The 17,299-nt window shown below is 38.1% G+C and overlaps 1 protein-coding gene across 7 annotated transcripts in view; it reads right to left on the bottom strand.

The window, feature by feature from the left end:
• The window catches only part of Kdm6a (lysine demethylase 6A), a 128,498-nt gene that overhangs the window by 88,241 nt on the left and 22,958 nt on the right, over positions 1–17,299 (bottom strand). For all 7 annotated transcript variants that reach the window (XM_028776118.1, XM_028776120.1, XM_028776115.1 and 4 more), the window contains exon 3: positions 4,978–5,086. In XM_028776118.1, the coding sequence (XP_028631951.1) occupies positions 4,978–5,086 (109 nt within the window). The remainder of the gene's footprint in view (positions 1–4,977; positions 5,087–17,299) is intronic.

Here is a 17,299-nt window from a genome sequence, read left to right as displayed (position 1 = left end):
AGGTATCTTATTTTATTTACCTCCATTGGCATTTTATTTTAAGATACTAATAAATTTTGTGTTTCTTAATCTAGATAAATCAGTGAGATTCTATAAAAGCTACAAGTACCTACCACCTGGGTCCTTCAAGCAGTCCTCAATCTTGATCTATTAAAAAAAGTTCTTAGTTTACTGTCACTGGGTATTTCTAATAAAGAACATAGAAAACCTTCATTGCAATATCTTTATGTTTCATATCTGTATCAGAATAACTGTAACAAATGCATCAAAAACATTTGATTTATTTTTTCTAGCCAAACTTACTATTAATTATTAGAAAATAGACCTTTTGTTCTTATACTGTATTTATATACTATATTTATAGCATAAGATACTCATAATAGAGTTTTGTCATTTAATCAAAGAAAGCATGCTCAGGCAAACTGACATAAGATTTCTACAATGTAACAAATCTTGGTATACAACCAGTCCTAGCCATTTCTGTCTAAGAACTAAAACATTTCAAACATATTTTGCCACAAATTATAGATAAGGGGTGAGAGGGTAGAGAGAATAAAGAAAGAAGGCAATTACTTGAAGGAAGTAGCAAAAACAAAAAAATCTATCACTGTTTAAAATTTTTCAGGGAGTTATATACTTGGGAAAACTTCCACCTCAACATGAAATGTGAATCAGTTATTTTTAAGGTTTTAATGTTCTCATATTAACATCAGCAATGATTATTATAATCCAACTAAATTGTACTTTGTTGAAATTGCCTCCCAAGGCAGCCTTTTAAATAATTTCAACCTTTTTAATAATTGGCCAAGGCTATAATAATGGCTTCATTTTTCCCCTCAATGTAATACTAGTTTTATTTCCAACTTCTATAGGTCGCCATCCTAAAGTCAATTCCTTACTAAATGAAGGCTACACTCCCTTCCATAGGATCTAATGTGCATCAATTACTACAATCTCCTATCCACTACTCTTTTTAGGATAAATTCCTAAAAGTTAAATGTTGAGGTTTGGTCTGTTGCTAAGTATTGTAATTCTAAATAGTGCCCCCCCCAGGTCTGGTTGCCTCAGGGATGAGAGAATCCTCACATGCATCAAATGATGCTATGTAATCTTGCTCCATAATTTAAAACTATTGGTTGAAAAAAGCTGCCTACAGTCTATAGCTGGGCAGAAGAGAGATAGGCGGAATTTCATTTACTGGGCTTGGAATTTAAGGAGGACCAAGAAGGGAAAAGAGAGAAGGTAAAAAGAAGTCACCAAGGGGTAGGTGAAACATAAAAACATGGCCATGAGGGACGGCCAGTTGGAGTTAAGAGCAGCCCAGATGAAATATGGCAAATAATATCTAGGGGTTATTTACAGAAATGTAGACAGAATAACTTAGAAAGTGGATATTTGCCCAGCTCTTTAAAGGTTTATTATAAATGCAAAAGTTTTTTTGTCTTATCTGGGAACTGAATGATCAAAGGCAGGGTAGAAACTCCCAACTAAGGTTAAATACGACATATTAGCACCCAATGTGGGGTGTCATATATAAATATAAAAGATGAATTAATAAGGCAGCTATATGTCTTTAGCTTATGATAAATAACCCCAATAACCACACAGCAGAAATAGATTTATCCAAAACTGCAACTCAATAGTTGAGCAGTTAAATGATCTACCTTTACCTCCTATGCTAATCTGGCTACCTCCCTGCCCCATTCCATGATGCCTGGATATTGTTATTGATCTGGTTCTTCAGACCCATTCTTCATAGTTCTAATTCCTCCATCCTGCCACTGATCTGCCTCTCTCCCTCTCCCTTTCTCTTTCCTCTGCTGGCAGATGTCCTACCCTATTCCCAATTCTGCCTAGACATTAGGTGATTAGCATTTATTGACAAAGCAGTAAATAAATGGTAAGAACTGTTTATATAAACTTAAGACAGGAGATTCTTGGCCTACCTATTACAACGCTGTGTCCAGATTGAAACAAAATATGAGGGCAGAGAAATCAGCATTTGAATTACCCAAGGGCAAAGTTTACATAGCATATAAAACAAAACATTATGTCTACAGTAAAATAACCAAATAAATGGCAGAATGTGTGTATGTGTGTGTGTGTGTGTACTTTTAATCAACATTAAGATAACCATAGCATATCATTTACTGACCAAAAAAAATTTAGTTCATGTAAGACAGGAAGTGGGTGACACTAGGATGATAAATACAGTAAATTCACAACCCAAAATGTTCATAAAACAGGTTCTACAGTTTACCATGGCAAGCATAATAGGGGGCATGCTGCTGTTGTTTGTTGTGATTGTTTCTTAAAGGGACTAAACTCGTGGATATCCTGAGTTCAAGGAATTTTTAAAAAAGAAAACAATAAATCCAGGTATATAATTGAGAATCATTCTCTGATTAACAAGGCAGTAAGTCTCCTACAAATGTGTACTTGGGGCACTGTAATCATAGATTTATATGTTCACTATATGGTTCATTTTAACTTATCTGTTTTATAACGTTTCTTAAAAATAAGTATCTATTTAACTGGGGTCAATAGTTTTCTTATCTCGTGCCAGTTACAAAGAAAGGAGTAAACCTGAGGAAAGAAATGTCTTTATAATTGGAGTAGTGGCTTGAGTGTAGGTGGGTATGCTGCAGAGGCAAGTATTATACTTAACACTGGCTCTTCTTTTAGAGATGTATAAAAACAATAAGAATGGATGGGGGTGGGGAGGGATAACTAGTTTCTAGTTTTTCATGGAGCCCTCTATCCAGCCCTAGCTTGTATTTTAAGACAAAATTATTTATAGGGAGAAAGTGCCCTTCAAATTCTCAGGGAGACCTATATAGAAGCAGCTACCTTGAAATATGTGATATACCCATTCTCCTCCTCTTCCTGTTAAAAATTAAACTACTATCTACTAGGAACAGCCAACTAATGTAATCTTTAAAATGGTAGGTGGGTATTTACAGTAAATTTTTTTCAGTAAAGTAAATCTTTAGATATCCTCTTCTTCTCCCATCTTACTTATTACTTCCACCGGCTAGTTTGTCAGGACTCTGTAACTACTGCTTGCTCACATCCCACATTCCAAAACATAAAAGAAAATTTCCAAATGCCCCTTGATTCTTTGTTGTCTTCACAGACGAACTTTTTGTTTGTTGTTTACTTATTTGTATTGTAAGACAAAAATCTCAACTCTGTACCCCAGTCTGGTCTGAAAGATACTATACTAGCCTCACTTAGGGCAACCGTCCTGCCCCACCACATGTACATGTGTGCATGAGTGTGTGCATGAATGCATGCATTTATGTGCACAGGAAACCAGGTGCCCTCAGAGGCCAAAAGATATTAGACTCTCCTTGAGCTGAAGCTAGTTACAGCTGGTTGTGAGCCATCTCATGTGGGTACTGAGACTCAAGCTTTCATCTCCTGAAAAGCAATAAATGTTCTTAAGTGCTGAGCCATCTCTCTCTCCAGCCCCTAACTGAACATTTTATAAATTTAAACTGTAGCTAAATTCACTGAAGTAGTTTAAAAAGTTAAGGGCTGGCAAAAAAAAAAAAAAAAAAAAAAAAAAAGCCTCAGCAGGTAAAGAAATATAGTTGCTAACAGGTTTAATGGCCTAGGTTGAGCTCCAGGACGCACATGGTAGACGGAAAAAAACTACTATACAAGTTGTCTTTGACACCACACCCATGTAATAGCATGTGCATATACTTATGTGCAAACACACAAACTAGTTAGGACATCTGAAATAAAAATAGAGTCAAAAAATACATGGTGTGATAACTAAGGTCACTAAATGACAGAGAGCCCTATGCTGGTATTTCAAGTCTAGGCTTCCTCTTCGTGTGTTGTTAAAACTAACGTGCCCTCTCAGTACATAAAGGTGTAAAATGAAAACAAAACAGATTCCAAAGAATTCTGTATACTTTTAGTATAACAGTTTGCTTTAAATAAGTTGTCATCTTCAACTGATGTTAAAATAGTAAGTATTGAGCCAGAGATAACTCAGTGGGTAAAACGCACCTGTCCCCAAGCCTGAGAACCTGAGCTCAATCCCTGATACCCTCAAGATGGAAGAAGAAAACTGATTCTTAATGTTGTTCTCTCCATTCCATAGCACATGCATGCCCCACACTCAAAAAAAAAAAACAAGTAAATAAATACATGTAAAAAATTTTAAGCGCTGCTACTAATGCGCGTTATCCTGATGAACTAAAGCTATTTTGCTCAGTACTAGCTAGTATCACATAACAATCCTAAAATCTCTAAGTGATCGACTACTTTTGTGACTTTCACATACTAGAACACTTGGAGATATCTATATAATCTGCAAATATAAATATCAGACCTAAACTGGGAATTTCACAAAATATGAACATTTTAGACTAAAACTACACTTCCATTAGGAAAATGTGTGACCAGACCCAAAACTGGCATGATATAATAGCAATGTGAAATAACAACAATCCATTACTATCCATTAGGCACTCTCCTCACATTTGCTGAAAACAAATACAGCCAGTGCATATAGATATTCAGTGGTACACTAAGTTTAAATGTTATCACTTGTAAGAACAGTTTTCCTTTACTGTGTTGTTTTCTTTTTGTACTGGGGAAGGACAGGCAGCTTTTTAAATCCCTGTATGAGTAAATGGTCTAATTTGGCACCTTAGATCCTTGAAAAGGGCAAATCTCAGAAGACTAATTCCTACATTCAGACATATAACTTAGCTTTCTTGATGAAAAACAATTAAAAAAAATAAACTAGCTTTATTTAAGGTTCAAGCTCATGTGTTTCTCTTCCTGTATTACTTGCCTGTCCAGTAATAATCATTATATTGTATGATATATAAAAATATATATGCAGATATATATGTGTGTAGACACATATGTATGTTTTGTGGTTTTTTAATTGCTCAAATAAATAAATAAATAAATAAATGGAAATGCATATGAATCAACAAGAAAACAGATTACCTTTTGGATAATCTTCCAATAAGAGGTTGAAGTGACCTAATTGACAAAAGAAATCAGACTCCACTTTTCCTTCAGCTTTTAAGATCAGAGATTCAAAGCAGCGAACAGCCTACAAAAAAAAAAGCACAAATGTTTAAGACATAGGTAGCAATCTTAAAAATACATTTCTTCCGTAAGATAATGTATATATCTATACTCCAGGAAATCAATATATTTTTTCTTATATCTCAATACAATATCATTTTTTAAAAGAAATAGTTTCCTTAAGTATTTATCAGAGATTCCACTAATTAGGGCATAAATCTCTTTCCCACTAAAAAATAATATTTGAGCCGGGCAGTGGTGGCGTACCCCTTTAGTCCCAGCATTTGGGAGGCAGAGGCAGGCGAATTTCTGAGTTCAAGGCCAGCCTGGTCTACAGAGTGAGTTCCAGGACAGCCAGGACTACACAGAGAAACCCTGACTCAAAAAACAAAAAACAAAACAAAAAAAAAATTATATTTGACAAATAAAGAAGAAGCACTTTAACAAATGACAATTTTGTCCAAAAATTACAAATCCAGACTATTACTGTAATCTCTGCTCATACAAACAAACCTATTTTCAAATCAAATATCCATTTTTCATACAAGAATGGAGAATTTAATTGAACTATGTGAAAATTCATACAATCTCTGTAGTAACAGCTACCATTTGTATTATTCAATGGTTCACTTTAGCCAAAATCTATACCAGATTTAAAATACCTTTTAATTGTCTGTTCCTTGTTATGAACATCAGTCAAACACATTAATTCTATCTTACACTTCCAAAATATTTATATGCCCTTACTCTCACATTTCCTTTCTCGGACAAGAAAAACAGCTGTTAATTGGTTTGAACTCTAAAGAAGACAAATGACAGAACAGAATTTGATGGCATATTCCAGTTGTCATATACTACGGATCTTGGGTAACTTCTCTTACCTCAACTTTAATAGATCTGACAAAATGATTAAGATGTCAAAACTGGATCCTGAGATAGACCAGTATGTGCTTGTAATATAAACCTGACAAATCAAATCAAAAGGCTTGGGCTGGCAAAATGGTCAACAGCAGGAAAGGTGCTTACTTTAGTATCTGCCTTTGATGTTCAGGAACACCTTGCACCTCCCATTCTCCTGAGGAAGTTGAGAATCAACTAGAATTTGTCCTCTGATCATATTCCTGTACACATGTGCACACCAATTCCTTCTCTTTCACCCTTTCAATATACTGGATAATGATGACAGCAGGTAAAAATTATGTCCTTGGAATAGGTGGCTGCCCGGAAGATCCGGGCTTACCAACTCAGCTGACACCCAGGCCCAGATCATGGGCTTTGAGTAAGTCCACCCTAACATTTACTTCATCTACAAGCTCCTGGAGCACGTGGAGGAGCCGGTCCTGCAAAACCAGATCCAGGAGAATATTACTGCCATCAAAGATGAAAACCTGAAGCATGGCTGTGAAGCAGGGTGTTGTGGCCCACAGAAGCCTGAGAGACCTATACAGGATCTGAGAGAAGATGAGGAAGTGGGGCAGAAGGAGTCTGCAGAGACCACGGTACCCCAGAACTAGAGAAGGGCAGGTCCTATGGGAGGATACTTTTTTTTTTAAAGTAGACTTATGAAACTGGAAAGAGCTAGCATGTGCAACAGAGAAAAGCAAAACTACAGGCATAACTGGAGTATGTTGGTATGACACTGCTTGTATTCTAATGCTAAATACTGGTTCCCCAAGATGTGGTTTTGCACTCCATGAGCAGATCTTCATGTACTCCAGTACTCCATGTGAACCTTCTCCCCAGTTCAACTGGTCAATAAAAGGCTAGAGCCTGTGATTGGGAGTGGAGGGAGAAAGTTGGAACTGGAGATTCGTGAGAGGGGGGTTGCAGTTAGAGAAAAAATTGGAAAATGGAGGAAGCAGCCATGGACCAAAACCACATGGCCTGGAAAGTAACAAGCAGCTTTATAGCTGGAGAATAAGTTAGTCGAGTCCTAGATCTGCCCAATCTAGACATGTGGCTTGCAAATAAAATACCTGGATTGTGTGCCTCTTATATGGGCTCATTAGGATTATAAATTCATACTACACATAAAAACAAAAGGTATTGAAGCAATACAATACTGAAGCACAGCTGCAGTGAACAAAGAACGTGTGGAATTAATGAATAGAACAGGCCCTGAGGGCCAACCCATGGAGCTGCTGCTGCTTCTTCCCACGTTGGGAGGACAGTGCAGGCCTTGGTGCTACCTCCAGGTTGTAAGCACAACAGTAATGCCCAGTAGGCCTCAGAGTGGCCAGCATTAAAAGCAGGGAGGTGTACAGAGGTCTGAAAAGAATACTGATCTTGCCACTGGATGTCCTGCCTAACCACAGAATCATCTTGACACTGGGTTACAGCAGGATATCACATATTACTTCGAGTTCAGTGTTTTATTGTGATGCTTCAGAAACCTTGAACTACACTACACCAATGTCTTGGTATGTAAAGCTGTTTGGGCAATATGTATGTGTATATATATGTGTATGTGTGTGTGTGTGTGTGTGTGTGTGTGTGTATGTATATATGTATATAAACACACACATATATGCACATGTGCATACTCACACACACACACACACACACACACACGTGCGCGCATGCGCACACACGCACACACACACACATATGTACATATATGAGGACCACAGACATCATCAACAGGGCCTCAGGTGGCAGCCAGCACTGGCCACAGATATCCACACAGCCTTCAGTGACAGCACTGGCCACAAACATCAACATAGCTTCAGGTGGTAACACAGGCCATGGACATCAACACAGTCCCTGGCCGCAGCAAGCCCTGACTTTCAGCTCCAGCACACAGCACGGGCATCAACACAGCCTTAAGTGGTAAGCCAACCATGGAAACCAACATGGACTTTAGTGGGAGCACAAACCCCAGATATCCACATGGACCTCACCACTGACATGTCCTGCTCAGCAGACATGAGCAGACTCAACTAACAAGGAAAGATATTATACAACACTTCTGTGACAACCTCTCTCCCCTACCCCAACTCCCACCAAAAAAAAGTTAACAGTCTAGACAGGAAGCAATTGAAGAGAACTTTTTAAAACTGTAATAGGCTGAAGTGAAGGTCTTCACAGGTGATGGCTTCTGGAAGGGGTAGAGATGAGGAAGGACTCAGTTTTCTTTAAGGAGCTGGCCACTGGGACTTTGAACATACTCCGGTGAGTATATGGACAATACAAATTGGACTTGGTATTTTTTTTCTTCTCCTTCTTTTGCTGTGGGGAAGTCACAAGGGTCACAGGTAGACAGGGGAAGATTAGAAAGTGAATGTGATCTGGGTGCATTATGCGTAATTTCCTAATAACCAGTAAAAATATATTTTAAAAATATATATTTTTAAAAAGCTCATTACAAAAGGGAAACATAAACAAAACTAAAATTAAACGTGGCATCTTAAACAATAGTCAATGCAAAAAGAGTAAATTATAAACTACTAAAATTGGGTAGGCAAGATGGCTCAGTGTGTAAAAATACTTGTTTTATCAAGCCTGATGACCCAAGTTTGATCCCGTGTTTGATCCCCAGAAGCCATATGGTAGGAAAGAACTTGATCCAAAGACATTGTGACATGTACATTCACACACATACACAAAATTTTAAACTTCAAAGCATTAAAAAATATACATATATTAGAGCTGGGGAGATAGCTCAGTAGTTAGGAATATATGTTACTCTTCCAGGACCCAGTTTCAGTTCCCATCACTCACATGTCTCAGATAACTGCCATCTATAACTCTAGTTCTAGAGGAACCAATACCTTCTTCTAGCCTCTGAGCATAAGGCATACATAAACAGCCAGACATAGAAATAAAATATATGATATATGAATTACCCTAAAATGGAGACAATAGCCCAACTAGACACATGTAGATATAAACCCTAGTATCAAGAACAGGTTACCCATTTTTGAGATGTTGGCCAATTAAGTCAGATAGGGCCCCTCACCCCCAAGCATTACAGACTACCGCCAAAACTCCTGGTTACCTTCCAGAACCTGATAGTAAGACCCTATTGCTGAAGACACCTCAAACTTGAATCACAGAACATGGAGACATCAAACTGATACTCACCTGCAAACTTCATCCCTACTTTCATCCCATGCATGAAATCTAGAAGGTTCTATGTATGCTGCCAGAAGAGAGAGCAACTATCTATGAAATCTTATCTATGAATCCTGCAAACTACAACTATGAATGGTCTGAAAAGATAGGTCTAGAAAGAAAGAAAGAAAGAAAGAAAGAAAGAAAGAAAGAAAGAAAGAAAGACAGGAAGGAAGGAAGGAAGGAAGGAAGGAAGGAAGGAAGGAAGGGGAGGAGGAAGAGGAAGAGGAGGAGGGAGGGAGGGAGGGAGGGTGGTTGATAACTCCCATAACATTTGTACCACTATTGTAACTATTTGTTACCATTTTCTGATTGTATCAAAGGCCTCCTCCATAAGATGAAACCACACTTTGCACTTAAGGAGCCATGAACTGGGCGGGGCATATGCCCCGGGGGAGAACCAATACTATTACTCTGCTAAATGGACATAGTATTAAAACAACTCCTAATGACTGATTGCTATATCCAGAGATTAGTACATCTCTAAACCTTCAACAAATAAACTTCTCCTTGACAGGTAACACAGAAGTCTCCAAATGGCCAAGGTACAGAATAAAAGCCTATAGAATGCTCAGCCCCAAATCAGACACTGATATCTCACCACAAGGTTCAAGGATTTTTCCTGAACAGAGGACAGAAAGATTGTAAGAGCCAGCAGTGGTGGATAACTTCATGGAAATAGTGTTTTCTAGACACAAGAGAGCAGATATCTGTATATACTCATAGTGATGTAATACCATATACAAGACCTGTACAAACTCCAGCCAAACAAAATTCCAGACTAGAAGGCAGAAGGTATGAAATCCTACCACTAGCTAAGGCACTATTAGCATTTCATGACTGCTGGAAGAAGGAAGGTAAGGTGTTTTGTTTTGCTTTAATGATGTAACCTACTGTAGACTGGCCCACACACCAGTGCAGGCCCGAGAATCTCAAAACTAGCTGGCAAGACAAACTGGACAAAATGGGGAAAGGGGGGAGGGGCAATCTCAAAGCTGGGTGGGAAGTAGAGGAAAAAAATACTAAACTACTTGATTGAGACTGTTACTTTGGGTAAGTTTCTATAAATCTTTATGTAAACCCTTTTAAGAATTATAAGAGAAAAACTGTGATGTGAAAATTTACATAATCATTTTCTTAAAGAATCACACTTTTCTCAATAAAAAAATTCAATACAGATTTAATACTTACTACAGGTTATCAAAAAAAAAATGCTTGGAGTCACAGCTGGATTGATTCTATAATATTAATACTCAAGAAGCTGAGGTGAACTGCCACAATGTCAGGGCAAGCTTAGGCTACATAGTAAGATCTTATCTCAATGAAATAAACAAAAGAAACGCTTGGGGCAAAGAGTGTTCCCAACTAAAGTGTTTTTAATTTGGATACATTTGCATATACACATAATGAAACATATTAAAAACAGATTCCAGCTCTATACAATGAGTTCATTATAACTTGTACACACAGCCTGGAGACAATTTTATATTTTTAGTGTACCTGCATTTTGTCTATAGACAAAAACTTTCCATTTGTAGCATCCTGTATATATGCAAGAGTGAGTTTGGAGTGCTTTAGATTTTACATTGTCAGTTATTATTTTAGGAAAAAATGACAATCCTCTATATTATTTTAAAGGATACAAATATTACACATTCTTACAAAAAGCATTGAAATATTGGCAATTCATTAATCAGCACAGAGGTTGGGTTTTACAAAATAAGTTTGCGAGTCTGGTTGAACAAAAATGTGAATGTACTTAATACTGAACTATAAATGTGACAGCAGGTTGGCCTAGAATGAGATCTTCCTGCCTCAGTCAATCCAGTGCTGGTATTAAAGAAATGTACCGTTGAACTTGGCCAAAGATTTCTGTGGGTTAATTATTATTTTATGGACCAAATTATATAAAGTATAGATACAAAGAAATCCTGTTTAAGCTGCAGAGATGGTTCAGTGCTTAAGAATGTTTTCTGTTCTTCAAGAAGAACTGGGTTTGGTTCACAGCATCCACATGGTGGCTCACAATCATCTGCGACTTCTGTTCCAGACTATTCATTGCCCTCTTCTGACATTTGCAAGCAGTAGGCACCAAATGGGTGAGAACACACACAGACACAAGACAGACACACACACACACACATGCAAAATAGAGTTAAGTGAATTAATAAATAAATAGTTTTTGAAGTTACAATAAAGTGGGCTAGAGGGAAGTTGAACTCAGAACAATGGGCAGAAAGGTGTCAAAGCAACTTTTAGTATTAAAGTTAGACATAGAGGTTCACACTTAAAATCTCAACACTTAGGATGGCAAGATAGAATAATGCAAAGAGAATGGGAGGTTCAAAGCTAGCTTGGACTACATAAATGAGTTCAAGGTTATCCTGACATACAAAGCAATAGTGCTTTTATAGGCAGCACTAGGGCCTAAATACACCTAGCATGACAAGCAAAAAACAGAGGAAACATTTTACATGTAGGCATTAGGCAGACAACTATAATTTCAATAGGGGACACATAACAAAACAGTGAAGGTTTGGGAAGCTTGCTTATTCCAGCTCTAATTTTATCATTATTATTTTATGTTATGTTTTTTTTGACTACATGTACCTGCATGCCTGCTATCGCTGGGACTGAAGTTCCAGACAATTGTGAGCTATCATTTGAATGTTGGAAATTAAACCTGGGTCTTCTAGAAGAGCAGCAAGTGCTCTTAATCGCTAAGTCATCTCTAATGTTTTTTCTTGATTTTTTAAAAATGATCCCCAGATATAATTTAGATACTGGCTCACTAGAACAGGAACCTACAGCCAAGAGAGACCCCTCCATCACTGCTTTAACTTAAAACTTAAATGATGGCTACATTTATATTATCTCCCTATCTAAAAGTCATCTGGAAGTGACCTAATACTTATTCTAGCCACTCTGACAGCTATCAAAATGCATAAAAGCTGACCACAGGTTCATCACTCTAGAGACCAGCCTTGACAGCCAAAGGCAAAACAAGGAACCAAACTAAATAGATGCTCATGTCAGTCCATCAGGAGATTCTAATGGACTTTAATTTAGAAATTTAAAAACTATCCTCAGTTCTGGCTTCTCAGGGCATCCTGCCTAGCACTTGCAATAGTAATAACTCTTGTCTTTATTTTTCCCTCACATCTCCTTCCAAGCACCAATCAAGAGCTTTCTTTCTTCCTTACACCTGGCCATCATATAACAGAAATACCAAAGGCTTTTAGGGTCTTTTGGATAAACTTACTGAATTCCAGCTTGGCAGGCAACAGAGGCAGGCTCCTCTTAAGCCTTGCTAAGGGGATAGATGCTATGGTGGTTTGAATAGGAATGGCCCCTATAGACTCATGTGTTTAGCTTGCCCCACAGGATGTGACACTATTAGGAAATGTAGCCTTGTTGGAGTAGACGTAACTTTGATGAAAACAGTGTGTCACTATGGGGGCAGCCTTTGAGGTTTCCTATGCTCAAGCTACATGACATGCAGTGTAAAATAGTCTCTTTCAGATGCCTTTGGATCAGCTTCTCCATCACCATGCCTGTCTGCATGCTGCCATGCTTCTTACCATGATGATAATAAACTGAATCTCTGAAACTGTAAGCCAGCCCCAATTAAATAAATGTTTTCCTTTATAAGAAGTGTTGTGGTCATAGTTCCCCTTCACAGCAATAAAACCTTAACTAACACAAATGCAATAATTAATTTCTTGTTTTAGGGTCCTCCTCCAGAGGCTCTTTGAGAGGTGTTGCATACCCTTAATCCCAGCAGAGGCAGGCTGAGTTCAAGGCCAGTCTGATCTACAGATGGGAGTTCTAGGAGGGGGGGGGCAGTCTGGGGTTCACAGGGAACCTAGCTAACCACAAAAAGGCTGTGAGGGCAGACCCCAGTTAAGGAGGAAAGGCACACTACTACAGAATTACAATAAAAACTATTGAATTTCCTGCTTGGCATTCTTGCTAACTCAGCTTGGATCATGGCACACTCTTCTACAAAATAAAATTGCCTTGCCAGGTTACTCTCATTTTGTGTGTTTCTTTGTGGGACAACAATAATATTCTTTTACAACAATAACTCACTTAATTCTATACTCTTGAAAGCCACTTTACATAATTCAAAAAAGAATAAATTTTAAGATCAAAATGGTTAAAGCTGCATTCCTTCAGAGTACCTCTTGAATTTAAAAAAGGAACCATTTTCAGAAAATAACTGAAGATTTATTGAATGAATAAAATACCAGAGTTCCTATTAAATGCATAAACAAAGTTCCTACGGTGTGCTGGCTAGTTTTAGGTCAACTTGATCCAAGCTAAAAATCATTTGGGAAAAGGCAATCTCAATTGAAAAAATCCTGTTCCCATCCCACAATGGGCTATGGGACATTTTCTTTACTGATAACTGATGTGTTTAGGTCACTGGACAAGTGGGTAGTCTTAGATGATGTAAGAAATCAGGCTGAAAAAGTCATGAGTAGCAATCTAGTATGCAGCAGTTCTGCATAGCCTCTGAACCAGTTCTTGCCTCCAGGTTCTTGGCTTCAGTTCCTGCTGCTCTTATTTCCCTGGATGATGTTCTATAAGTTTCCTCCCCACATTGTTTTAGATCAGTGTTTTAACCAGCAGTAGAAACCCTAAGACATACAGTAAAGCCTTGAGTTTATGTTGAGAATTCTACTACCTATTTCACTTGTGAAAAAGTACTTCTAATCTGCTTTGAGCTTAGAAAGAAAAATTTCAAACTTATGAAAACAGAAATCTGAATACAGAGATGGCAAGATGTTTCTGTATGTAGCAGTGCAGATGCTGCCAAGTCTGACAGCCTAAATTTAATCCCCAGGACACACATATTTAAAGGGGGAAACTGACTCTTATAGGTTGTCCTCTGACCTTCACAGGGTTGTTGGGCATGACACATGTGCATGTGTGTGTAAGCACAACAAATTTTTAACATGAAAAGGGAGAGGAAATCCAAACAGAAACTAATACTGTTACAAGACTAAAGCATAACAGAATGGAAGAACAAAATGATATATTAAATTTTATAAAAACTACATTTTTTTCTACTCTTCAGAAACTGTTAAAAGAAGATGAAGAGAAGCATCACAAACTGAAGAAAATCTTTGCAAAACACATACCTGATACAGTGCTTATACACAAACTACGTAAAGAGCTCTCAAAACAAAATAATGTGAAAATCCAAATCCAGGGACTAAACTCCAATTCCAGGAAGAAAAGTCACAAAGTCCACCTGAGTAAACATCCTATGATAACACCTCTCACCACCACAACCACCACACCAACTCCCCACCCCCCCACCCCCCAGCAACAGCCAGTATACAACAACAGGATCAAGAGATAATCTGACATCCTGCAGAGAATAGATAACTCAGCCATCCTGGTAGTCAGGTATGTTTTTGACCCCGTGTTCAGTTCCTGCAGTACTGGGAGCCAAACCCAGGAAACTACATGCTGTTCTGGAAAGCCTAGTCAGCACAAGGTTCAGAAAGGACATTCTCGGGTCTCAGGTCCCAGGAACTTAAAGAACGTCTAGCATTTCCTGGGAGCCAGTTATGACAGTGGGATGGTCTTGGACAATAAGGATATGACAGTGGGATAGTCTGGGGCAATGAGGATAGTGGGATGGTCTTAGACAATGATGATTCAGTATTGGGATAGCCCTAAGCAATGACCCGCGCCTAAACTTCCCATTTTGCTGTGTCTTTAAAACCTGCCCCTGAAATTAAAGTTTCAGAGCTTGATCAGAACCCCAGATTAGCTCTTGTTCTTTGTGTCTCTTGTCCCTTCATTCTTTCACCCACTTCCCTAGGTTCTCGTAGAATCCCTGCACCGGGGCACTGCAGATTACGCCAAAAATGCATTTTTTAAAATATTAATTTCTGACCCATACAGAAACTTCCCAAGCTTGCTGCAACTACAATAAATACCCTGCACCCCTAGACTCGGGCCTCTCACTCTGACTAGCTGGGACTGAGATGGTGAGAGACCCTGCTCACGAGCTCATAATAAAGACCCTATATGTTTGCATTGGAATTGGCTCCTCAGTGGTCTTTGGTGTCTGTGCGACTTGGGTATAACAATTTAATAATTGTACACCAAGCCAAAACCTTTTAAGAAAGAAAAATAAAGTTACCACAAAAGCCGAAAAAATCAGTACCTACTAAGAAAACGTCACAAGAAACAAGCCCTTCAGGCAGAAAGATAATACAAGACAGAAAATGAGATTTACACAATAGAAAAAGAAATATAGTAACTGTAAATATTACACGTATATATTAACTGAAATTCCTTAAAAGTTAACTAGGGAGGCAGGAAGACAGCTCAGTGGTTAAAAACATAAATGTTCTTGCTGAAGACCAAAGTCTAGTTCACATGTTTTTGATAATATAAAGCACAGTAGAACAAACAGACAACATTAACTGGATTTACTGCTAAGGAAAGTTAATGCAAGGGCCAGCCAGATGGCTCAGTGCATAATGTCAGTTACCATCAAGTCTGAAGCCTGAGTTCAATCCCTGGAACCCACATAATAGATTCTGGCAAGTTATTTACTGCCTTTCACATGTCATGTGGCACATTCATGGGCACGTGCACAAATAAATGTTTATAATTTTTAATTAACATAATGTAATATGTTGAGTAGTTTTATGACTCTGTTGGGACTACAGCATGTCCTTACCTAAACACACTCTCACAAAAGTACCCAGGGTTTGTTAAGCTTTGCTAATACCGCTGACCGTCCATTCACAAGAGAAAACATACTGGATGCAAATAACAGAAATATTATTACAGAGAAAACATTAAACTCTACTTATTTTCTATACGTAAACCACTTAACCAGCTTTGACACTCTACTCATATGTATGTAGTCTTAAAGCTAATAACCAACAAAGGGCCAGGGAAGATATGAAAGAAAGGGAAAGAAAAACATATACCTAGAACCCACAATCATCAGAAGAAATACTACCTACTCTTTTCTGCCTATTCCTCCAAGTAACAATTTTCTTAATACCCACTCCTTCCTTTTATAATGCTCTTCCTGACTCTCTTTACAAAAATCCTACCTGAGACATACACAACTGCCCATACCAGATATCATTCTAACATATAGTATAATCTACCAAGTACCTTATCAGAACTAGTATTACAGTACTTACTAACTAAACATAGTGCATTTTATAGGCATTCAAATCCATGGGGTGACTACTATCCTGTTTTACAAATGAGGAAACAATGGCCTTAAAAGGTGTTAAAAGACTTATTTAAAAGACAAAGAGAAGGCAGTTGAGACGGCAGAGGAATTTAGAGCATTTACAGAGGATAGCTTCAGTTTCTAGGACCCAGGAGGCAGCACACTACAATCCGTAAGAAACTCCAGTTCCAAGGAATCCAAGGCTCTCTTCAGACTTCAAAAGCACTAGAAGTACGCACAGTAGACATAGATATATGTAGGCAAACATTCATATACACAAAATAAAATCTTTTAAAAAATAAAGACAAGCTGGGCGTGGTGGTGCACGCCTTTAATCCCAGCACTTGGGAGGCAGAGGCAGGCGGATTTCTGAGTTAGAGGCTAGCCTGGTCTACAGAGTGAGTTCCAGGACAGCCAGGGCTATACAGAGAAATCCTGTCTCGAAAAAACAATGAATAAATAAATAAATAAATAAATAAATAAATAAATACAAGGGCTAGTAGAGGTCCAACAATGAGGGCAGATAAAATTTCAAGGTTTTAGTAAAGGATATGGCTTTTTGTTAAGTTTATTTTTTACCATATGTCTGTGTGCGTTTGGGGGTGGGCGAGAGAGGGGATGAAATACTTGCAAAGGCCAAAGGCATCAGATTCCTGGAGCTAGAGTTATAGGCTGTTGTAAGTAAGCCCTCTACTTCTTTCTTGTAATAGCAACACAGCACATCAGGAAGTTAACTTAACACTTTTCAAGAGTAAACTGGTCCCCAACTTTGCCAATGCCCACCCCATCTACTAAACCAAGGAATAACCCATTTTACCATGGTAAGTATCAGCAGGATCCATTGAAACTATGAAATACACACACACACACACACACACACACACACACACACACACACACACA

The sequence above is a fragment of the Grammomys surdaster genome, unplaced genomic scaffold (genome assembly GCF_004785775.1).
Source record: "Grammomys surdaster isolate TR1022 unplaced genomic scaffold, NIH_TR_1.0 265, whole genome shotgun sequence".
In the NCBI taxonomy this organism is placed as follows: Eukaryota; Metazoa; Chordata; class Mammalia; order Rodentia; family Muridae; genus Grammomys; species Grammomys surdaster.
Note: the sequence above shows the minus strand (reverse complement) of the source record. Positions and strands in the feature narration are given on the sequence as shown.